Source organism: Euprymna scolopes, chromosome 45, assembly GCF_053919585.1.
Source record: "Euprymna scolopes isolate OS-2025 chromosome 45, ASM5391958v1, whole genome shotgun sequence".
In the NCBI taxonomy this organism is placed as follows: Eukaryota; Metazoa; Mollusca; class Cephalopoda; order Sepiida; family Sepiolidae; genus Euprymna; species Euprymna scolopes.
This window is the reverse complement of record NC_136526.1, coordinates 41415044-41441434: the sequence shown is the minus strand read 5'-3', so window position 1 is coordinate 41441434 and position 26391 is coordinate 41415044. Positions and strand designations below refer to the sequence as shown.

At 35.8% G+C, this 26391-nt stretch overlaps 1 protein-coding gene across 1 annotated transcript in view; it reads left to right on the top strand.

Moving 5' to 3' along the window:
• Positions 1-26391, top strand: part of LOC145269490 (mediator of RNA polymerase II transcription subunit 13-like) — a 292786-nt gene that overhangs the window by 28133 nt on the left and 238262 nt on the right. The window contains exon 2 of the mRNA XM_080125217.1: positions 17843-18092. Within this exon, the coding sequence (XP_079981343.1) occupies positions 17843-18092 (250 nt within the window). The remainder of the gene's footprint in view (positions 1-17842; positions 18093-26391) is intronic.

Genomic DNA, 26391 nt, shown 5'->3' with positions numbered 1-26391 from the left:
CAGAAACGTAATATTTTATCTTTTTGACTGCATATGCGGCACACCAAATCTGCATGGTACTCCATTAACTAAATTAATTGTGATCATCTGAGAAGCTATGTTTTTCTCGGAAACAAATCCGTTTATCGATGAGTGTAATCAGAGCTACTGCTACCCATGGAATAATAAGTTTTGTGATCCTATGTTTGACATATCCTGTCTACATCCATGCATGTTAACAAAAAAACATGGAGAAACGTGTCTGCTTACCGTGCACAGATGGTTATTCACTGTAAATAGGCCATATTTTGCACATTGCATAGTGTTCAAACGCATAGAGACCAGTAAAGGATATCTTACTTACACTTAGGAACCCCCGCATCCTGCGACACCTGAGGCAGTCAAAGTATACCATCATTTTCGATCGGAAGCCAGAGCCACAGCATCCCTCCACTTTCTTCCCGTTGCAAATCCATCTTAATTGTCTGTTTCCAGTTCATTTTTTGGGGTTTGTATTATTATACACATAGATTCGAAAAAGTTGTCAAAAAACAAACCTATAACAAATGTTCTCGAAGGCAAGATAAGTTAATTTTTTAGTGTTTTTATTTAATATAGCATGTTTATTCAGCTCGAAAAACTAAAAAACTATACAAAATACTTTTGAATATCTGTTAGCCTGTCACGGAAACATATATTGAGTGTGTTTCTAACAGTATTTTTTTATAGTTTTTTAGTTTTAACTCATTTTCCCAAACTTGCGTATTCACCACAGTCGGCTGCCATTTGCATTTTTCAAATACATTGATAAACACTGTATGTTTTTCGAGCCGAATAAACACTTCACATTAAATAAAAGCACTAAAAACTTATCCAGTTAGGTAGAAAAGTAACTTATCTTGCTATTTAATAACATTTGTTATATATTTGTTTGTTGACAACTTTTTCGAATCTTTGTGTATAGTAAAACAAACCCATTTTTTTGTTTTCCTCTATCTTTTTTCATTAAGGATCCATTTGAACATGTGGTTGCTAATTCTCTCTGGAGCCAATATTAGAATATATCTAAGCCAGCCTAGATGTTGTTTACAGATTAATTACGATACTACCGGTTGGTTAGTATGGTCTCTGACTTCTTGGTTGGTAATTTGATCGCTCCATTTGATCCTTACAACCTTTTTAAGGCACTTGGAATCAAATGCATCTAATTTCTTCTTTTGGCTGATTTTGAGATGCCAAGTTTTGCTTTAATATATGGACATGGCATTGCTGTTGTAAAAATCGCAATTTAAATCTGAGGGTGCATTTTTTTGTTTCTCCAGATCTTGCAGAGCTGATTAAATGCTACTGAGGCCTTACCTTACCTATCTTGCACTGCCAATCATAATCCATACTGCCTTTGTTTATGCGACTTCCTAAGTAGGTGAAGCTGCCAAACTATAACTATTTCTTTTTAATCAATAAAAATGTTTGTAGGTGGCTGATGTGTACCAGAGAACATGTTTTGAATTTTATTAACCAATGCTCCCTACTTTAGGTTGGATATTCCTGGAGGCCAATTCGAAAACGTATTACACCTCTGCAAACTTTTTTAACACAGAATTTCATGCAATCAACTCTGTAACTGTTGTTTAATTCCATATATTCTTTCTTGGGGAAATTTAAGTGAGTCTGGGATGCACTTTGTTTCATTGTACTTCAGAATAAGTTCTCCAAAATCAAGAAGCCCCTTTTTGATCTCTATATGAGATATATAGATATTTAAGTGTTGCATCATATTTTCCTTTTTCTCAAATATTGAGTTCGTAAAGAAGTGAAAAAAAATTTTTTCTCTCACCATTGACCGGTTAACTATAGTATATATATATTTTTTTTTTTTGTCTTAGATTCTAGGACAAGAATTTATCTAGTCTGGTAGAGTATCCAGCTTAGTGTTGTAACTATAGGCAACATCACTTAAAGAAAATGTATTATATCTTGTATAAGCCAGTGTAGGAGTAGCCATTTTGAGGAGAGCTTATTTGGACTGTGAATACTGTTATTTTCAATATTTAGTCCCGGTTTATTTATAGGGGAAAGTATTCTCATGCCACATTGTCCTGAAATACCCTTAGACACTCAAAGATAGTGTCTAGCGAGCATTCAAATTCTATGGCATTTCCTGTGTATCTGTTAGGTTTTTATACAGAATGCACACCTAGCTGAAACTCTGTATTACTATAGTGGAGGGGGCATGAATAACACACCACTTAGCTAGTGTACATTATTGTAAAGTATAAATATTTTATATATATTTGTATTATTTGATGCTCCAGACAATGTATGAGACTACTTGATGTAAGGAGATAAAAAAAACTACTTGAAGGTTTAAAACTAGCCAATGATAAGTGTTAAATTGATTCTAACCGAGAAAAATGGCAATTATTTCTCCCTTTGTTGTTGGAATCTGTTAAACAGAAGTTGTAAACCATCTTGGCAAAAATAACCGTCTTAGTGACACACAATATGGTTTCCGTTCTACTAGATTTACAGCAGACGTGCTTACGGTTATATCTCATAGGATTAGCAAATCTCTCATTGGAGGATTCCTTTTTAGGGCACTTGCTCTTGACATATCAAAGGCCTTTGATAAGGTATGGCATAAAGGTCTACTTCACAAGATCTCCAGCTATGGTATCACTGGAAATGTCTTAATTATTAAATAATTTCTCTCTGATAGGTTCATAAGAATAGTGGTTGATGGGCAGAAATCAGAAACTCTCGGTATTAATGCTGGAGTCCTTCAGGGGTCTATAAAAAAAAATAACTTGCTGGGCCATTAACAGTTGTGTTATAGGACATTTTTTTCCTGTGCTATATGAAGTAGTATTGACGTTAAAATTTACGTATTGCAACAACTCTTGGATATACTAATGCTAATAGTAAGTATACTAGACGAAAATTTTATTTTTCATATCTAATTTAAATTTGGTCACATCGATCTTTGCGAAACATAATCAGTGATATCAAATTTAGTTTGGTAGCATTATTAACCACCAAATTATAGCCGTTCGGAGTTTGTTGTAAATTTATAAATTTACTGTTTTGTGTGCTATTGGTTCGGAAGTTAATTCCACAATCTACAGCTAAAAATGCTGGCTTTTAACAAGTCCAAAATTCTTATAAATGTAGTAATTGCTATCATCTTGTTTATAAATAAAAATTAATCATAATGGAAATAAGAAGGTCATACCATTGTAAACATTTGGGAAAAATTCCATTCCCTCTAAAACAAAAACGTACATCAACATTCTGATCCACATCTGGCATCAATTGAAATGAATGGCTCTCGTCTTCAGGAGGCCTCAAGTTTTGACAAGCTTCTTGGCTTGACCATTACTCCTGATCTTAAATGGAACACGTACATCAAATCTGTTGCCAAGGCTGCTGGAAAAATGGTGGGATCTTTCTATCGATCCGGTAAATATCTCACTGCTGATGCTATTCTCTATTTATATAAGAGCCAGGTATGTCCAAGGATGGAATACTGTTGCCACATCTGGGCAGGAGCTGCTAGAAAGGACTTGGCCTGCCTTGATAGAGTTCAAAATAGACTTTGTAGCCTTGTAGGAGATGTCCTTTTCTCTTCCTTGCAACCTGTCTCACAGAAGAGATGTTGCGAGTTTGTCTCTGATGTATCGTTATTTTCATGGAAAGTGTTCGACTGAGCTTCAATCTATGGTCCCCCCTCGCCAAACTTTCACAAGAAACACTCGTCTAGCTGTAAACACTATCAATAATTCCCCCCACTCTTTATCTGTGCCTAAACCTAAACATAGATTCCATGAACAAAGCTTCTTTCTTAGAACTGCACGCCTGTGGAATTGTCTTCCGTTTTCCTGCTTTCCGGCTGACTACAATATGGTTGTGTTCAAGTCTAACATAAATAAGTTCTTGATGAACCGTTCCATATAAGTTATCAAATTTACCAAATTTCCATTACTAATGATTACTATATTGTCCAATTTCTACTGTACACTCTTTAACCCTTATCCTTGAGTGGCCTCTTGGCCTTGATAATGTGTTGATGCCTATGTAAAAAAAAAAAAAAAAAAAATGATGCAGAAGTATAAATTTGATTGCTCATATGATTCATTTCAACAGTTAACACACTGAATTTTCTTAATATAATTTATAACACAAGAGAAATAAAGCTAGATTTTTGTTTTAATAATAAATCAACACAAAAAATCCAATTTGGACCAGATCATGTTGAAGTTAAAATTTACATATTGTGAAAACTTTCGGATATACTAATAGTAAAAGTAAGTATCATAGACCAAAATTTTATTATCATATCTAATTTTAATCTGGTCACATCAATCTTTGGGAAACATAATCGATGATATGAAATTTATTGTGGTAGCATATAATTAACCACCGAATTATAGCTGTTTGAAGTTTGTTGTAAATTTGTGAATTTACTGTTTTGTGTGCTATTGGTTCACAAATACTAATTTCACAGTCAACAGCTAAAAATGCTGGTTTTTAACAAGTCGAAAATTCTTATAAATGTAATGTAATGTTGCAAATGAATGCAACGTTATTATGTAAGTAAGAATTAATAATAATGGAAATAAGATCATACCATCATAAACATTTGGGCACAATTCCATTCCTTTTAAAACAAAAACGTACAAAAATGACGCAGAAGCATAACTGTGATTGTTCATATAAGATTCATTTCAACAATTAACACATTGAATCTTAATGATTTATAGCGCAGTGGTGATCAAGCTAGATTTCTGTTTTAATAATAAATTAACACAAAAAATCCAATTTGGACCAGACCATGTGCAAATAGATGGAAACTCTAATCGTTGAATGTTTGAGTTAAAGAAAAATAAGAATGATTCTCATATTAAGTTGACTGCGTCGAAGCACACGTAACAAAAAATCTGTCCTGTTCCCTTTTCGACGTTATCGCAAACACACATTCTTCAACTGACACCAGATTGCAAAGTACACTGTACTGACGTCGAGCCGACAAAGAATCATTTTTAATTGAAGAAATGCTGGCTTTTTTATTGTCAAACCTAACCGCATCTCAATTTGCATAAGACTTGTTTTTGTCTCCTGTTGATTGGGTTTAAGCAAATGATACCCGCACTAATCCTGCACACTACAATTTTCTCTACAAAAACAAATAATGAGAAAATTTTATCCACTGAAGTTTTTAACTTTTTTAATTAAAACAGGTGATAATTTTCTTTAAGACGGAACTATTTTTTATATACATTCAGATATTATCCAATGAAGATCCTAACAGGTGTTCACTGGTATAAAAGTTTGAATGCAAGTGAACCCGAAATTACAAAACACCCGAAGACAGTTCAACTGCTAACTAGTCGCCTAAATAGCTCACACGGTCAATAGTTTGGCTGTGATTGATTTGTGCAAGTACAGGGTTGGCTGGTCGTTTCTAGGTCCTTCACTCTCCGCACGAGGAGTCCACGAGATGACCCTCAGACTTGATGTTGGTGGTCCTGCAATTTAAAGCACGTTAACTCCGAAAACCACACAAAGAAAAACGACTATTAACTCTTCATGATCGGATTCTATACAAGGATTATAAAACAAATCTTTAGTTTTGAAAATCGAATAAGTCTCATTGAAATATTCAGCGCATATCATCTTGTATTTCCCCTCTCTCTTTCTGAGATACACCTTCTTTCTCTCTTTTGGAGAAGTTTGTAGTCGCCTACAGTTACAAGGTTTGGGTGGTTGATGGAATTAGTGAGATGAGTTCTTCTTGCATCGGAACACAGTTGACGTGTCCTAATCTAGGAAATTCCATTTGTCAGCCTGCAGTGAGAGAACTTGTGCAGAGTCGATTCTCAACTCTTTCTAGCTCGGCTGTCCCCGAACTCCTTGCTCTCTTTTTCTTCTCTCTCTCTCGTTGTCGAAATTTGCTTGTGCATGTCGTTAGTTAATGGGGTAGGGTCGGATGCCATCGGGCGTACACTTCAGCCAATGGAATATCGCCCCGTCACGTTTAGGCTCGTTCTTATTGGTCAGTTGCCAATCTTAGGTAAGCATCCTCTGTTGGTAACTTTCCATTGAGGAATTTCTCACACCATCAGGTTTTGCAACAGGTGACCCAGGGGTCATCATCACCAAGCCAAAACAATATTCCGATACTATTCCCCAATATATCGTTGATTCATTGGCAAAATAGTATTAGTATTTTAATTGTTATCTGTTCTGTCGCAGTTGTTTTTCCCCCTCATGTTTTGAGTTATCACTAAACTAGTAAGTGGATGCCAACAACGTCATGGCATTGCAAAAGCTTTTTAAACATAGTTTTAGTTTGATATGTGTGTGTGACTCACGAAAAAGCACGCCTATTCCAAAAAGTGGTCAAGTTGACCACCACAGAATTAATCTTTTTTTTTTTTCTTTCTAATTTTCACATATTATGCATCTGAGGCGTTGCTTTTTTCAGATGGAACAGGTTTCGACTCTGTTGGATGCGGATGACAAAAGTTATATATATAATACACACGAACAACTTTTCCTTCTTCTATAATATAAAAGTGAAAATGTGTTTGCGTGCATTTTTTTGTGTATGTCCAGCAAAGGCTTATGGAGGAGGAGGGGGCTTGGAGAGGTTACTGTTTCTTAGAAACTTTTATATGATACCTAGATTATAATATCTATAACTTACAAAACAAGCTTGCATGTATCTTTAATTTCGGTGACTTTTACACACTATTTTTGCAATATTTCTTGGTCTACATGTGTTTGTTTAGCTTTTCAGTATAAAAGCGAAACATAAGACAGCTCCCTGGCCCTAGTGGCAGGGATGTCCAGAAAAGTAATATGGTTTGATCAATGCGGGGGGAAACCCCTTATATCAGACAATTGCTTTCCATTTGGAGACTCCCCTTTTTATGGGGAGCTGGTTTTCTCCCCCAACAGCTTGGGGGAAACAAAACCAAAAAAAACTGCCTCGCAGCAAAAGTAAAGTGCACCATTTCATTCCCTCTATGGCGTGATTTTTGACCTCATTAAATTCACGCACCTGTAAATTAAAACGGTTTTCAGTTGCTCTCCTATCGTGGCCGAGCGGGTAAGATGTCAGTTTTTTTTTTTTCCTTTTTCCCACTTTGTGTCAAGTCTTCGGGTTTGAGCCTACCTTCCTACTAAAACTTTTATTTTACACCTCCAAAACACCCAAGCAATGCCGGGCACCCCTGCTAGCCAGCGAAAATGTGTGTGCACTTTTTTTTTTTTTTTTTTTTTTTTTTGTATGTCTGCCAAAGGTTTTTTTTTTGGGGGGGGCGTGTTACCACGCCTTACAACTTTCTATATACTCCATAGATTATAATATCTCGGATTTATGAAACGAGGTCATCTCTATCCTTTATTTGAGCAACTTTCATGTTACAAAATTTGCGCTGTGATTTCATTTCTCTATGCCGTGATGTTTGACCCAGAAAAGCAGACATTGACATTCATTTAAGTATCTTCTTTTTAACCGTTTAATTTGAACCATTCTCACTTCTCTGCCTGTTTAACATCGCGGTAAGGTGTCGCACTTTTTTTTTTTCACATTCGCCTCAAGGCTTCAGGTTCAAGCCTACCTGCCTACCAAAACTTTTTTTTTCTTCTTTTTACACCTCCAAACACCCGGGCAACGCCGGGCACTCCTGCTAATAGGAAAAGAAGATGGTCTTTAAAGCGTATGCTTGACATGTCTGAATTGTACTATCAGCAAGTGGTTAGAATCAAATATAACGTTTGTGGAAGTTGATATAGTTACAAAACAATATGATATGGTTTAATACAATAACTATTTACTTGTCTTCTCCTGAGAGAAAAGATGTGATGGCTGTTCGGTTTAAAGAATCTTTGCATGAATTACAAACCCGCTCTCTAATGACATGAATAAGGATTGTCAGTAAGGAAGGAAATAAGACATATGAACCCAACAGAAACCCACATTTTACTTTGTGTTTGCTGGCAATATTTCATCTCAGATGCTGCTGTTTGTTCTCGCTGTAACATATTCTCTGTACAAAAAACTCTCCTCATGAGACGTCTTTGTTGGTTTAGTTATGCGCTTCGTCGTCATTCAAATGATTTCATCAACAAAGCCGTCCATCCACTCCTTTCTCAAGACTGGATGAAACGATGTGGAAGTCAGCTGAAAATGTGGCTCAGGATGGTAGAACAGAATGCTGACCTGATTCTAGAGCCTCGCCTTTATACAGTTCACTGCTGGAACTTGGATAGGCTAACGTTCATATCTGTTTCTGCGGTCGGCAGTCAAGCTCGGTCAGCATTGTTTGGATGGAGCCATCCCAACCGCTCCAGGGTGAATTTTGAAATGGAACAGAAACAACTAGTATTAAAAAAAAAAAAAAAAAAAAAAAAAAATCCAGTATCTAGAACGTTTTAATGTTTGATCAACACTGCTAGAGAGTTGGACAAAAAATTTTTTTTTTTTTTTTAATCTGTGAAATGGCTTAATGTAAAAAACTGATGATCCCTATTACTTCAAGACTAACATAAATTTTGGAGAGTAAATTAATGCAGTTATTTCCCTACAAGCAAAGAAATTTTCCAATAAAAGACTTAAAACTAAAACTAAGTTTTTTTTTTTTTTTTTTTTTTTGTTCCCCCCCCCCACCCCCAAAAGTAAGTTTTAAAGGTTGAAAAGCTTCCAAGATGTATAATATATAGACAAACATCTTCTATTATATAAATCTCACCTATCTGTTTAAATGTATATATGTTTGTCTGTCTTAAATTTTTCATCAGAGGCGACCGATTTTCACGAGATCGGTATCGTTTTAAAGCTTAACCCTTTGGACAACAAATATCGAAAAATTGGCCAAAAACATTAATTTCTTCACCCTCAACTGGGCACTTTTCTACAGGGAGGGGTCACTTTTTTTGCAGATATTTTCGAAAGTCATCCCCTCTTTTTGATTGACTAGTCTTAATTTAAACCTACGTCACTTCCAGTTTAGTGATGGAAGCAACGACAAAGACATCTCTCTCTATTTTTTTTTCCTTTTTCACAGTATGGGTTACAGTCTGCTTACTACCACTTTTTCTCAACATATCCCTCCAAACACCCGAGCACCCAGCCTAGTTATTAAATAAGTTTTTTTACTTGAAGTTTTTTTTTATCTTCACAATACTATCAAAGACTCACCTGACATCTCTCCGACACTAGCATCATTTGCACCTCAGATGATTGTCTCCCCCACTATTCTCAATATTGACACATCCTAATTAATGATGCTAGAACAATGCACCACAGTACCAAGATGAAAAGATTAAAAATTCTTGAACCAAACATCCCACAATCAATGTGTACAATCAAACTAGTTGCAATATTTTTACACGGTGGAACGATAAATTTGTCGCCTTAAAGAAAACAACGCTTCAGCTTTATTTTTAAACTTCTATTGAAAAAAATTAATTCAGGTAACTTGATTATATAGTAGAGCTTACCTCTATTCAATGTTATCGCCTTCAGCCTCAATCACCGCCTTGATACAGATCCGGAACTGGGAGCCTGCTTTTTCCACAAGCGCTGGCGAGAGCTCAACGAATACTCGGCGGATGGTGACGATCAAGCTGGCTTTGGTGTTGTGGGAGATCATGCTAGTGATGTTCTCCACTATGACCGCACAAAGTAGTCCAGCAGATTTAGATCTGGGTGGGGGACGCAGTGAAAGAAGGGTCCAAAGTCGTAGCCCTCCTGAAGGCAATGGTGGATCTATTTGTACTTGTGGGCTGGTGCTGAATCCTGTTGCCACACCCAGGATCTGCCAGCAGCCACCTGATTGCAACAGGGGATCACCATACTCGTTGACTTTGAAGCCGATTTCAAAGATGTGAGGTGACATGATGTGATCCTCACTTGAAACCACACCAAAGACCGTAACCGTGGATGCAAACTTTGCTTTTATCACCCTGGGCACGCCCCTATTATTCGTAACAATCCAGGGATGCATTTTGAGGGTGCTGGCAATGGTGCTGTTTTAACTTGGATCCGTAGAGTGCAGGAGTTGTACAACAACGCGTCTCCGATCTCGCTTTTTGAACATTGTCGCTTTCAGACGTGATAGAAGGCTCTTATCCTTCTACTTAGCCTTGTACTGAAATAACTACTTGAAAAATTGAAAAAAAAAAAAAAAAAACGCTGTTATTTAATGTTTTCCTAAATCAAAATATGCTGTCTAAATACACGCATGCACACACATCGAGAGAGATATACTCGTCTTGAATTAAATTGATTAATTTTAATCCAGATGTTAATATTTAAAAATTTAAATTTTTATATTTTTTATTTAAAAAGTAGGATTGAGTTTATTTTTAAAATTTTTTTATGACTTGTTGTAATACACACACACGCACGCACACACACACACACACACACACACACACACATTAATGATACATAGGATAGAAAACTATACAAATGTCCAGACATATTGTCTTTTTGGAAAAAAAATTAAAAAAAAAAAAGGAAAAAATTAATTCTTCTGTAAGAATGTTTGTTTACTTCTGCTGCAAGAAGGTAGACAAAGTTTTTGAAAAGCCAGCACTCTGGGTGAAGTGCACTCAGATCTACAAAAATGCCTGAGCAGTTCTGTCCGCATTTTCTGGCAGGTGCATCACAGAAATCCCTTTCTCTTAAAAAGCCGGTAAAGCCAGGGAGGGTGGACCTCATAGGACTGAACTCAGATCAATAGCAGCAAAGTGACTTTCAGACTGATCAAGGATGTGTCCCTAATTCGTGTGCCATGTGTATGAACTTTTTCATGGTGACAGGCCTGCCAGATGTAAGCAGTGGAAAGAAAAAAAACTGTTCTTGCTGCGTGTTTAATATCTCTTTTATATATATTTTGGAACACTTGTACCTCCCCGACGTAACTACCCCCGACAAACCCGACAAGCTACTAAGTCTCATCCCTTTACAGTAGAGATCCCTAGGTGCAAGAAAGCCTTTTACTCTAATAGTTTCTTCCCCAGAACTGCGGGTCTTTGGAACTCCCTTCCGGGATTCTGCTTTCCCAACTGCAATGATATGCAGAAGTTCAAGTGTAATGTTAACAAACATCTTTCTACTCTTCTCCCCTCATAATGACCCCGCTAATTAATTCCCTAATAGTAGCCCCCTGCTTCAAAGTGGCACTGTGCCTTGTTTGGGGTGAAAATTGAATAAAAAAAAAAAAAAAATCATTAGCGGAGTTTCCCCGGAAAATCAGTTTTCTTACTTTTTTACTCATATCATGTTTAATGTTTGTGCAAAATTTCAAAAGATTCGAAGGCGTAGTTATTGAGAAAAGTGTGGACAGACGAACGGACAAGAGTGAATTTACAGGTCCACCTTCCTTTTGTTGGAGGACCAAAAATTTCAGAGTTTGGGAAGATATACCTGAAGATGTTTGGAGGTTGCATCGGTCGAAACATTGTATGGAAAACATTCAAGATAAGAAGAGTTGTTTGGATGATGAAAACAATCTTAAACAAATTTTTTTTAAATTTGCAACGTAATGGTAGATGATTGTTCTCTTTCCTACAACCCCCCTTTTATAAAAGACTAGCAGGGCTACCCGTCATTGCCTGGGATAAAAGGTGTAATCTATTTCTATTAAAACTTCTATCCCTCTACCTCTTTCTATCCATCACTTACGTTCTAACCCCCTTTTCTTCTCTCGGTCTATTCCCCTTTTGCTGGACACACACACACACACACACAATTCTCCTTTATATAATAGATTCCTCAAATAAGGTGTTGCCATTTTCTTTCCAAATTGGTACTTAACACTAAAAAAAAAAAAAAAAAAAAAAAAAAGCCCTAAGGACATCCGGATCATTCTCTCTCTCCACCGAATTAAAATTTTTTTTTTTTTTTTAATTTTAGATATTCATCGAGGGCAACATCAATCAAGAATATACCGACTTTGTGGGTGTTTGTTTTTGTAGTTTTTGACTTTTAGCTGGACATACAAACATGCAGCAGCTGCCCTTTTATATAAAAGATCAGCAGTTGCCCAGGACAAAAGTGTAACATATTTCTATTAATACTTTTAGCTCTCTATTTATCCCCCCCCCCTCATCCATTTTACCTCTCCCTCTCCCCAATCATCTCTTCCTTAACCCAACCCATTCTTCTAGCGCTGGACATACATACAATCTCCTACATATAATATACTCTTCTAGGAATGAGTTAGCATTTTCTTTCCAAAATTAATGCATAACACTGATACCCCCTTCTCCCTGATGAAACCTGGTCCAATTGACTGTCAGAGAATGAATAAGTTCTTCTGTTTTAGATATTATTTATACAATACCACATGAGGAGTAAAAAAAAAAAAAAAATGCCAACTTTGTGGATCTTTGTTTTGTAGTTTTTTTTATACTTCTAATTGGATATATAACCACAGATAACTGCCCTTTATCTAAAAGAAGAAAAAAGATGTTGCTAGTTTCTCTTTCTCTCCCTTCTCTTTTGTTCTTTCCATCGAAAATATCTTACCAAACTCCAATTATTGATTCCTCCCTGTAAAACATTCGCAGCAAGAACTCCTCTTCTATCACTACTGAAAAAAAATCTTTATTTCTTACTCTGTGTACCTAAAAAGAAGAATAAAAGAAAAAAACTAAATGGAATTTCCATAGAAAGATTTGTACTCATCGACTTCATAAGAACTAAAGAGAATTTCAACCTAACATTTATTGTTTCTAATTGTGACAGAAATGAACGACCTGAAACCAACACACACAAAAAAGTCAGTGACTAATAATACCTCCGATTATCTACTAAAACTATGCCGAGAGGTGGGATTATGTTGAAACTGCAAATACTCCACTAATCTAATTTGTTAATGTTTGAATTATATATATGTAATGTATGAAAAAAGTGTTTTAGAAGAACAAGTAGATTGAGAGAGGATAACCAGTTTGTTTTTGTTTGTTTTTTTTTGTTTTTTTACACAATGATCACCACTTATCAAGGCCCGGAAGCCACTCAGGGATAAGCGTTATTGCAAGTACATTACGTTAGTGTGGAGATTTGATGAAGTGTGTACTTAAGGGGGCGGTTCATTAGGAATTTGTTAACGTTGGACTTGAAGACATCCAAGTTGTAGTCCGGTGGGAAGCAGGCAGACGGAACAGTTCCACAGGCGTGCAGTTCTAAGAAAGAAGCCTTGTTCATGGAATCCGCGTTTTGATTTAGGCACAGATATAGAGTGGGGGAAATTTTTCACAGTGGATTTAGCTAGACGGGTGTTTTTTGTGAAAGATTGGCGAGGGGGGGGGACCAGAGATTGGAGTTCAGACGAGCACCTGCCATGGAAATAGCGATAAAACAAGGATAGGCTCGCAATGTCTCTTTTGTGGGAGAGAGGTTGCAGGGTAGAGAAAAGGGCATCCCCCACTAAGCCACGAAGTCTATTTTGTACTCTGTCAAGGCAGGATAGGCTGTTTTTAGCAGCTCCTGCCCAGATATGGCAGCAGTATTCCATCCTTGAACGTACTTGGCTTTTATATAGATAGAGAATTGCATCAGTAGTGAGATATCTTCTGGAGCGGTAGAAGGATCCCACCATCTTTCCAGCAACCTTGACAACAGACTTGATGTACGTGTTCCATTTCAGATCAGGAGTAAAGGTCAAACCCAGATGCTTGTCAAAACACGGGGCCTCACCCAGACGAGTTTGTGTGCAAGAAGTGTAAAATGATGGAGACGAATGATAACACACCTGTAAAGTATATTTTGTAGGATGGGAGGCTAATAAGGTTGTTCAGAAGTTTTTTTTACCATTGAAGCACAAGGAGGAACTAATCCTAGTGTGATAGCATGAGTGGATGGAGCAATTTTAGAGAACTTCTCATTACTAACTAGCAGAGCATTACCGCAGTTGACAAAAGAAAGAGTTGATCACTCATGTGTATGAGTTCAATTTTAGAACTTTTCAAGTTGCCCAATATGGATGGATTAACTGTTGAGGTTGTTTAGAAGTTTGTTTTACATTAGTTATAGCACAGGGTGGAGAAGGTGCTATTATGATTGTTAGAATAAGTTCAAGTAACTTCTGCCATTACTAACTAGCAGAGAGTTACTGCAGTCGAATAAGGAAGGAAAGAGTCGGTCATTCATGTGCATGAAATCAATCTATAAAAGTGAAAAGAATAAAAAAGGTTATATATAAAATTTTACAGATGGTTGCCTGTATAGGTCAGAAATAGGTTAGGTTGGAAGTCTATCAAAAATTTCCCACACTCTTTATCTCTGCCTAAACCTAAACGTAGGTTCCATGAACAAAGCTTCTTTCTTAGAACTGCACACGTGTGGAACCCTCTTCCGTTTTCCTACTTTCTAGCTGACTAAAATTTGGTCATTTTCAAGTCCAACGTAAACAAATTCTTGATGAACCGTTCCCTCAAGTAATCCAAATTTCAACTACTAATGATTACTACAATATTATCCCATTGACTACACTCATTAATCCTTATCCTCGAGTGGCCTCCAGGCCTTGTTAAGTTGCGACTCCTATGTTAAAAAAAAAAGTCAATCTAAAAAGACTTTGGATTTACTTTTGGCATCCTTGTGATTCTCGCTTACTTTTTATCCTTTAGTCCTCACATTCCATGGCCAATGTTTCTGACAAAGGTGGAAGAACTGCTGTTTTTTTTGTGTTGAAATCTATCAATCTGTTGGCTGGTTTTTACTTTAAAGTGATATTTTAAAAAATTTTTGACTCTCGACATCAAGTGGCTTCATGCCCTGTCTGGAACAATTTCCATTTAAAAAAAACAAAAAAACTGGAGGAAATGCTGTGTGTTGACTGAAACAATACAAGAATGATACGATGTGATGCGCGTATTGAAGACACTTAGAAAACAAAAATGCGGAGAAAATATATTTTGGAGCACAGGGAGGAGATGGTTTTTTTTTTTTTTTTTTTTTTTTTTTGTTTTTTTAGGTTACTGTATCAAATCAATGCTAAAACACTCCTGCCAATAATAAACATATTCTGCCAGGGACTACAGTCATAGGCCCTTCCAACAGTCAGATATATAACAGGTTCACCAATCACTTGACAGTGAATCATAAGTATACATTTTGTAGACCCCGTGACGAAGGCAACAAGGAAAAGAAAAATAGTTCCCCCACCACGATGGTGTACTTTTGTAAAGATGTATATACATATTGCACAAGTTTTTATGGTAATCTGCAAATTAAAAAAAAAACAAATTTTAAATAAAGTGTATAACTAAATATTTGGAAATTTGAAAAGAGGTTCAGTTTAGAACAGAATTGTCAATTGTATTGGAATTGGTAAACATATTGAAATCGTCCCGTCATTAATAAGTATATTTCATTTTGATCAGAGGGAGAGCGGTACAATATTATCATGGGTTTCATGTTTGTGTTTGACGTCCATAAAAAAAAAGAAATGTTATTTTTATTTATATGCAAGCGTTCCAAAAGAAATGCCTTCTATTTTTTACTATACCTGAATGGATTGCAAATTTCATTATAACAACTGAACTTATGCTTTCATGATCCAAGTTTCATCCCACTGTTGCAGATATTGACAGTGTGACACTCTAAGAAAGTAACCCGTCATGGCTGTGTATCAGAAACGGATACATCATTGAATTTCTTAGCAAAAGTGCATTGAGAATGGTAGTGGCTATATAGGAAAATAAATTCCAGGGTGCAAAAGTTGCTCGTTTTAATGGTACCACTCTTATCTTCATAGCTCTTCAGCTTTTTGAGTATAAAAATAAAAAAATAAAAAATAAGAGGTTTTACTTTTTGGATAACTCTGATAGCTTTAAAATTTTAAAAATTTAAAAAAAAAAAAAAAAATGCTAGTGTTTCCGGGTTTGGTGCAGTTGAAGTGCACAAGTGTTCTAATTCATTCCCCGGAAATATCTGGTGTGTCTCGATAGGGAAGAAATATTTCAATTAATGTCACATTTTTTGCATTTCCTTTCCACTTAATCAATACTGTGTACATTGTTAGCCCTATACCGTAAATTGAACATTATAAAATATAAACAATCAGAATTTAAAAAAAAAAAAAATTTAAAAAAAAAAAAAGGAAATATGGTGTTATGAGATAAAATGTCATGTTTCTCATTAAATCCCGGATGATGCTGGGTCTTCCTGCTGGTATTTTTTTTACAGATAGTGTTTTTAGTTTAAAGATGGTTTCATAGTCAAAATGTCTACTCTTTTTTTATTTCTGGTTTCTGCTGGTTTTGAATAGATAATTAGACATGATTAAACAGATAGGAAAATCATTCTTAACTTGGGGAAAAGAGAAGGGCTTTCATGTTGTCTGAGAAGATAATCATTAATCAGAAGAGACCATATCTTGCTTGATACCATCATCTTTCTACATAGCAGAAACCTGCAAATCAAAAAGAGCAGATAATCGTTACTATATAGATGATTAGCGTGTTTTTTCAATCTGAATTCAACATGTTTCATTTTTGGTATTTTATTTTCAACTCTTAATCCTATTTTCTGCACTGATCTTCTGACTTTCTATTTGTCTGTTTTTATGTAATGTTTCTTTTTATTTGGTGATTTTTTTTTTTTTTTGATGTTTGGTCCATCTTTTAACTAGTCAAAATATATTTTTAGTTCTAAATTTTTAGAGATGAGGATTGTTTACTTGTAGTGTCATTTGAACAACGTTTCGGTTGATATAACCTTTGACCTTCTTCAGGTGTATCTTATTAAACTCAGGAATTTGCACAAATTTCAAACGGAACTCCTTATTTAATCTATGAGAGTAGCTTGTTCTCATTCCGTGTGGATCCGTGGTGCGGTGGGTGGACTACTTGGTGAAATTCAGTTGTAAAAATTATGTTCCTGGAGATTGAAGGTTTAATCTTCAGTGCAGGCGACCCAAAAAGTACAATTGCAAATTATTTCATGGCTGACGGAACAAGAGCATGCTACTCCCGTGGATTAAATAAAGGGTTCCCTTCAAAATTTCATGCAGATTCCAAAGTTTGACAAAGATTCCCAAGTTCAACAAGATGCACCCGAAGAAGATCGGAAGTTACATTGACTGAAACGTTATGCAAATGACGCTCAAGATGAGAACAGTAGTCTGAAGGATCCAAATGATATGAATCTTTTTGTTCTTTTTATCACGACATTTCCACAGATTTGTTCTTGAATCTTCCTCGCTGTTTGATAGAGAACCATTTTCTAACCATTAAGCAGTGTTTGATCTTGTGCACATATTCACGGCAGAAACTGCACCTCCTAAATTTATGTAGAAAACAAATGAAAATTAAGTAACTGTGTTTCTGAATTTTTGAGGTGTGGATTGATGATTTTGAATTATTTCAAATTACTATTCTCGTCCTTAAGATATCATTATTATATTCAAAACGTTTCAGCTGATGTAACCCCAACCTTCTTCCGATATATCTTGTCAAACTCCAGAATCTGTATGGAATTTTGAACGGAACTCTTTATTTAATCCAAAGGGGTAGAATTCTCTCATTCTATCAGTGATGACCAGGTAGAAATCTTCCGTAATTTACAATTGTGTTCGTAGTATTGCTCGCACTGACTTGTGGCGTAACACATAAAGTACGAAGTAAAATTAATTTATAAGTGACACTATTCTGGAGATTAAAGGTTCAATCCTCAGCGTGGGCAATTCTGAAATGAAAGAATATAAAAAAAAGTTTTCAAATTTGTATGAAACATCTTATATATTATTTTGCGTTTTTGTTTACAGATTGATTGATCTTTTGATATGTCTCTTACAAAACCAATTTAAGATTTTTTGTTCTCTTTTTGTCTATCTTCTAGACTGACCTCTGCGGAATAAAATGGCGTAAGTTAAACGCAGATAATGTGATTGTGGAACCACTGGATGATCCAGTGTTGGACTCCTACTCGAGGTGTATCCAGGCAGACATCTTGTGTGTCTGGAGAAGAGTGCTGCGCAATCCAGAGCAGCGCTTGTCTGACCATTTAGCCTACAGTAAAGAATTATGGATCTTCTGGTATGGGGATGAACCCCTCAGCCTTGACACCCTCCTTTCACCTAAACTTAAAGGTAAGAAAACACGGAATATTGATTTATTTATTCAACTCAAAATATTTTTATTTTATAGTGATATCCTGTTTATTTTATTTTTTTTTACATACTACTTGGGTTTTTTTTTTTTAATTGCTCCAGACAAGGCATGAAGCCACTTGATGTGAGAAACCAAAAAAAAAAAATACTTCTTAAAGTAAAAAAAAATCTAGCCAATGATAAGTATTAGATCAATATATTTAGATCGAGAAAACAGCAATTCTCCCTCCTTTATCAGAAACATTGTTTATCAAATGTGAGGACTAATGGATAAAATAAGCGAAGCAAAAGTGTTTAGGATGCCAAAAGTAATGTTAAATTAAAATATGAACATTAAGAAATTATGTTTCTGAAATTTTTTGAGATGTGGATTCCAAATTTAAATTATTTTGATTCAAATTACTGTTCTCATCTTAAATGTTATTTTCAAAACGTTTCGGCCGATGTAACCTTTAAGCTTCTTCAGGTGTTACTTGTTGAATTCTGGAATCTGCATGGAATTTCAAATAAAACCCTTTAATATATATAGGTATAATCGTGTGGAGAACCTGGTTCCTGCTAGATCACCAAAGTTAAGTCAGTACTAAACTGGTGACCCTTTGGGAATACCAGGTGCTGTATGTGCTCTCTGCTTATATTGTTTAGTCGTCCTGGACTTTTCTTTGCCACTGCAATCAAGCAGTGTAGATTCAGGAGAGGTCTGTGTTTGAGGAATATTGCAACCCTTGTTTCATAATTATATTCAGTTAGGGGAGTATCTATTGTCTCTCAAATGCTGAATGATATATGATTTTCCGGCTGCATTTGTCCATTGGTTATAGACGACATAGTATGAGGTTTTTAAGTCACCAGAGGACCTGGACCCGGTATGTGTGTCAAGCAGATTAGGTGGTGTTTTTTTTTTTTGTTTGTTTTTTTTTACATGGAGGTCATCACTTATCAAGGCCCGGAAGCCACTCGGGGATAAGGGTTATTGCGTGTACAGTAATCCATAGGATGGTATCATAGTAATCGTTAGTATAGGAGATCTGATAACGTGTCTTAGTTAAGAAGGCTGTTCATCAGGAATTTGTTTATGTTGGACTTGAAGACATCCAAGTTGTAGTCAGGTGGGAAACAGGCAAATGGAAGAGAGTTCCACAGGTGTGCAGTTCTAAGAAAGAAGCTTTGTTCATGGAATCTCCGTTTTGATTTAGGCTCAGATAAAGTGTGGGGAAAATTATTGACAGTGGTTTCAACTAGACGGGTGTTTTTTTGTGGAAGATTGGCGAGGGGGGGCAGATATTAGAGCTCAGACGAGCATTTGCCATGGAAATAACGATAAAACAAAGACAGGCTCGCAACGTCTCTTCTGTGGGAGAGAGGTTGCAGGGAAGAGAAAAGGGCAACCCCCACTAAGCTAAATTAACTTAACCATTTTGCCATGGAAAGCAGATATATTCTTGGAAAATGGTTTCTGTTAAACTGTAGAACGGAGATTTATTTCATAGCTTTTAAATAACCTCTCTTGTAATGTTACAAATAGTGATGTGGAGAAGAGGAGATCCAATGGTATTCTGATTTTTTTTCCCATATTTCTCAGTACTAGTATTTATACTTGAGTCTTTGGGTTATACAATCAACGAGTTTGTACTGGGAATCACCAGACCTCTGCACATCACTCGTTACAATAACTTAGTATTTTTTTTTTTTTTTTTTTTTTTTTTTCTCCACATATTTTATCAAATATATTTTTACAGAGCAAAAAGACATCGTTTTTAGTATATAGTTATGACACACAAAATATACATTTTAATTCTTTAGTGGATACTTAACATCTTATTCACTTTAGTGTATGCTTTCTACATAATATGACAGACTGCCTGAAGATACTGGCTTCCTGATCTAAAATGCACCAAAGATTGATGTTATTGTTTTTTTTTTTTTTTGTTTTCTTCACAAAACTCAATCATGTTCTGCAAAGCCAAAAAAATTTTTCTCTATAAAACAACCAAACCAAACCAAACACCATGAATAAAGGTTTAAAGATATTAAAACCTTTAACCAGAATGACTGGATTTGGCTTGAAATAACCCGAGAAGGGTTGATATGCTGTAATCCTAAAGAACCAACTATGTCACCTATGGCTTGCACTTAGACCATGATGGTGCAAAGTGATTTTTTTCAATTTCTATCATTTACATTGACTTCAATTTGCAGATGGGTGTAACACTGACCTGACTCCAGTCTCAGAACTTTCAGCTTTAATTAAAGGAAGTCAGACCTAACTCTGTTATCAAGATGCAAACCTCAAATCCACCGAAGCATAATCCTGTCATTGCTATGCATCCTTAGAAGTTCATATTAGCAAGAGCTCAGTATTCACTTTGATGTAATCTGGTATTACAGATGACTGTTGAAAACTCATTCTCCAGTGTAAGCAGGGCTAAGTGAAACAATTGCATTTGCGAGTGATTTGTTTTTTTGGTTTTTTTTTTCACTAACAATCTTCCAAGTGAAAACAATCTACTGAGTGAAAACGGTCTTTTAAACCTTTTTCTTTTAATAAAACAGGCAGTCAAATTATTTAAATAATAAAAGGTTTAATAGAATAAATTCTTTTTTTTTATGAAGGCTGTTTTAAAGAAATTCAAATGTTTATACTTTCAAATTGGGTGTATATTTAAAATTACACTTTTTGAAAAAAAAAAAAAAATTACAAAAAAATCTTTATGATGGACAAAAATATTCTAATAATCACTTGGGTTTGGCTAGTAACTTTTCTATTTGACTAGTAAACGAAAATATTTAGTTGTCAAAGGTTTCTCCATAGAGCCCTGGTAAGTGAAAGTCAACGACCTGTTCAAATGAGAAGCAGCTTATGAGAATTTCACACGTGCAATCTGTGCACACAAGATTGAACTTAATTAATCCCCTTCCCTCCACCGGCACAGATCATATCAAGATAGCAAAATGAGTTCACAACTTTCAACTTTTGCAGACCGTTCACAGGGAATTCATTAGAGAGTTTGTTTTTAATTGGACAAGCAGTATTAGCACATCTTCCATCGAGATAGTTTTCAATATAGATCAATTGGTCTGGCAGCTTACTGCACTTTTTGTGAATCCATGATGACAACTTGTGCAGAATACAGAGTTACTGTCAGCATCGGATGTTCAAGCTCCATAAGGAAACTTAAAAATCTTTCAGATTATGCAGGTTAGGGTTATTGATCATAACTTTCATTTTCCCCAGAGTGGAATGGGGCCATAAATGGATGGTAACGTTCAATGCTACTAAGACTAAAAATTTTTCTGTTTATAACTACAACGAACTTTTTCCACCACTGATTGTCGTGACTAATGATACAATATCTGAAAGTACTTCATTCACACTCCTGGGCTTAATATTCACAGGCACAATGAATTGGAACAAATACACTGCTGTGAAGAAGGTGGGTTCTCTCTACCATTCTAGAAAGTTACTCACACCTAAAAATATCCTGTATCTCTACAAAGCCACTATTCACCCATGCATGGAGCATTGTTGTTACATCTGAGCTGGGACATCTGCTATTACTCTATCCCTCCTAGATAGGGTTAAAAAATAAAATTCACCAACCTGTCAGCCAAACTCCAGGGTTTAAGAAAAGAGTGACCAACTTAATAGGTCCCACGTTATCAACCAAACTCCAACCTTTTTCCTATCTCTGAAATGTTGCAGCTTTGTGCCTGTTTTACAAGTATTTTAATTAAAGTGCTTTGACAAACTTAAAGCACTAGTACCCACTCTGCTTAAATACCCCTGACAAACTCAACAAGCAGCAAAATCCCACCCTTAAATTGTAGAGATGCGCAGATACTAGAAAGCATTCTACTTAAATAGCTTTTTCCTTTGAACTACTAGTTTGGAATTCCTTCCTGAGTTCCTGTTTCCCTGACTGTACTGACATGCAGAAGTTCAAGTGTAATGTGAACAGACATCTCACTGCCCAACTCTCTAGATATTATCCCTGCAAATCTGGTTCCAAATAGTAGCCCCTTACAACTAAGTGGCACTGTGTCTTGTTTGGGGGTGAAAAAACAATAAAAAATAAAAGTACATTGACTTGAAGCTCTGTGATTTTTCTTGGATTGAACTTTGCACGTTGTTCATCCCCTCATTAGCAACCATGACCAGGTCATTGACATACAACAATTCTAACCTTTTTACTTAAAAAAACTTGAGAATAAAGAAGTAATTGACAGATCCTCCTCCTAGCATTGCTGTAAGGTTGTAGAAGTATAAAACATTTAATCTATATATATATATATATATATATATATAAAAGCGAAAATGTGTGTATGTATGTTCACTATTTGTGTATGTCCGCAAAAGGATTTTTTTTTTTTTTTTTGGCGACTTCTCGAGGCCGTCGCTCATTTTTAAAACTTTTTATATCACGTCGAAATCATAATATCTACAAGTTACGAACGGGGGTCGCCCATCTATTTAATTTGCCCGACTTTGAAACGTCAAATATTCAACATTTTTGGATCGCTGCATATTGCTTTCGTTTTTCAGTATAAAAAAAAGCGAAACTCTATTCGAATCACTGGTCCACGGCCAGTGGTCTCTAGAAAGCGATGTAACGTTTGGTCAATGTCGGCTTACCGTCGTCATATCAGACGGTTGCTTTCAAGACGAGGCACTCCCCTAATAAACGGGGGAGCTGGTTTTCCCCAAAGTTAGGTAAAAACAAACGGGGTTATTGACCTCATTAAAAACTGTCCTGCAGAAAATGTTAACTGCTGAATAGCTATTGCTTACGTCGTCGTAACGCTTGCACAAAATGCTAACTCTACGAGTGCGGGCACCTGTCAATTCTCTTCTTACTTAAATAAATTCAAACATCTTTCAGTAACTCATTCTGGCTGGCCGAGCGGTTAACGTGTCATGTTTTTTTCACATTTTCCAACTTCACCTCAGGGCTTCGGGTTCGATCCTACCAACTTACCAAAAATTGAAACAGCATGCTGGTTTTAAATCACTGAGAGTGTATCATGTTTGCTTCTTTCAGTAGGCGTTTCATTTCTGTACATAATGTTGTGTACACATTCTTGAGTGTACATTTTTCACCTGTGAAAATGAGTGACACTAATGTCTCACCTTGCAGGGTAATAAAGTCATCTTCATACAAATAGAACTATTGCATAATATAGTTTGTCAGAGGTGGGTAAACTTTTCAGTGCAAGGGCCACATTTAAAAAAAATCAAATTTTACTGGGCCGCATAGTATATTTTCCAATATAATTGATCTCTAAAATAGACAAAATAACAAAAAATTTCAAAGAAAAAAATGCGATTAATTTTCACATTACTGAATATAAAATCCTTTTGGGCATTCAATATTCAGTACTTGGAAGGCCGCATGAATTCCTTTGGTGGGCCGCATGCAGCCCGCAGGCCGTAGTTTGCCCAACCCTGGTTTATGTCGTTTTATTATTAGAGTTAAATGCTGCAAAGTCTATCTAAACTCTGGACAAATTTATCTTTAGTTGACCTTTGACAACTAAATACTTTCGTTTACTAACCAAATAGAAAAGTTACTAACCAAACCCATGTGATTTTTAGAATATGACATTTTTGTTCTGTGACGAATGCGTACATCATAAAGATTTTTCTATATTTTTTTTTTTATAGAAGTGTAATTTTAAATATGCATTAAATTTTATGTTGAGCCTTGAATGTATAAACATTTAAGCCTTTGTTAAAAAAAAAAGAGTATATTGTTCTAATAAACTTATTATTTAATTTGATTTTGCTTGTTTTATTAAAAAAAAAAAAAATGTAGTTGAAAAGACATTTTGTACTCAGTAATGAGCTTTGGAACATATATACATTTGGTGTCTTTCTCTAATTTTGACATCCTTGGTTGATTAAAGTTGTTTATTAGGGTAAAAAACTGCTTCTCTATGGTAGAATGCAGTGCCCCCTACCATTTTGAGAAATTAATCATTTGGATTTATTTATTGTGGACTATTATCCTCATCTTTCTTAGTTGTTATTTCACGATGTTTCGGCCAACTATTTTTCTCTGGCTTTCATCAGGTGATAACCGCGACGAGATAGGAACTCCGAATCTCCTAACTGCGTCCTCAGCAATCACTGCCATCCATAGCTGTTGTTGTCTCACCACGTTTTTGGCCAAGTAAGCCTCTGGTCGGTTTTGGGTGGGATTGAAACCGTTATCTACAGACAATTCTCACCTGGAACCATAGAGATTCAACATCTCTATCCACTACGCCACAGGCCTTTAAATAATTCATGGTTGTTATTTCACAATGTTTCGGCGAACTATTTCTTCCGTCAGGTGATAACCGCGACGAGATAGGAACTGAAGGGCGATCAAGGTTGGATTTTTTTTGGTCTTATAAATCTACGTATATTTATTATCTGATATTCCATTGTTGGGTCCGTACCGAATGGTATATATATATTATTTAATTGGAATTCATTATTGAGATGAGTATTGTTTATTAATTTATTTATTGCTGACTATTATCCTCATCCTTCTTAGTTTCGGCCAACTATTCCTCTGACCTTCGTCAGGTGGTAACCACGACAGATAGGAACTCTGAATCTCCTGACTGCATCCTCAGCAATCACTGCTATCCATAGTTGTCGTCTCACCAGAAAGCTGAGTGATGACTAGGGCTATGACAACAGAATATTCTTTTCATTGTTTTGACTCGACACAGTTAATCAACCAAGAACCATGTCACTCTATATAACAGCATATAAGATATCAACGGGCACACACACTCGAGAGTCAAAACCATGAAAAGAATATGCTGTTGTCCTAGTCCTATTGATGACTACTAAATTTAATAATAGATATCATTTTGTTTTACTCTAAAGAAATGTGGCTAATCTTTTTAGTAAACTATTGTGATGGTCTGAAACACCCTTCTCTGAGGTCTGACATTCTTAGACAACATGAAGTAGAATGAATACATAGAAGATGCTGCCAAGGCTGCTGCAAAGTAGATAGTAAAAAAAACTTTTCATATTCGCCAATACCTATATCTCTAAAAAGCCAGCATTCACCCATGCATGAAGTCTCCATGCCTCCGTTCTGCCTCGAAAGACAAAGGATACCTCCTGTAGGAGCAGCTGTGCGTGAAATTATGAGGCAAGGTTTGCGTAATCGCCCAACCACACCTCTCCTGAATCGGCACTGGAGTCCAGTGGCAAGGAGAAGTCCAGGGTGACTGAAAACGATGCTGAGATGAGCGGAGAGCACATACAGCACCTTGAAGTCCCAAATAGTCACCCATTTAGTACTGACCAGGTTCAACGTTGCTTAACTTCGGTGATCCAGTGGGAACTGGTGTGTCAACATGATAATGCCATATGGTGTAGTCAACGTGATTATGCATGAAGTATTGTTGTCCTATCTGGGTTGGTGTACCAGCCACCAGCCTCTCTCTCTCTCTTACATGATACAAAAGAGAATTTCTAATAGTGATAGGACGATTGTAACATTCTTTCCGATTCCGATACAATTACTGATTCTATTCTAAGTTTCTGAATCCGATACAATTACCAATTCCGATTTCTTTTTAAATTTTTAAATATAGAGTTGATTTTTGGGGCGAAAGGAGTGCAGTAAAAACCCATATATGTGCATATAATTTCGCAAACATTGTAGGAGTGATATATACATTTTAACATTGTTGATAGTTTTAAATCCATAAATATTTTTCATTTCATCATTAATACAAGCTGTGAAAAATAAAAGTTAAACAAAAATAAACAAATAACAAAAGAATCGTTTTTGGCATTAAAAAATAAACGTTTTTTTTTATTCTGATTCCGATACTTTAATAAGTTGCAAATTTTTTTTCAATTCCTGATTCCAATTAATCGTCCCAACACTAATTACTAACCTAATAAGTCTCGCACTGTCTGCCAAGCTGCAACCTCTGTTGCCTCACCGTTAAAGATAAAGTTTTGAGAAAGATGGATAAAGACCGTTCCAGAGATAAGTTTGCAAATCAGTTTCTAAAAACCGTCCACCATATGCCAGTATGTAAAACAAGTGTTATGATGACCACAAGATCTGTGTTCACATAAGGCATCCATAATCAGCAAAGATGGCGTTTTTTATTTCTTGAAAAAGCAACTGTAAAAAGTTCAAAGAGTTTAGTTTATAGTATTTTGTAGTTTTTTTAGGTGTAATAAAATGGGCACAGCCTCCCATTAAAAAATTCGGTACTCATGCACTTATTGATCTGTGCTGAAATAATGTTATTT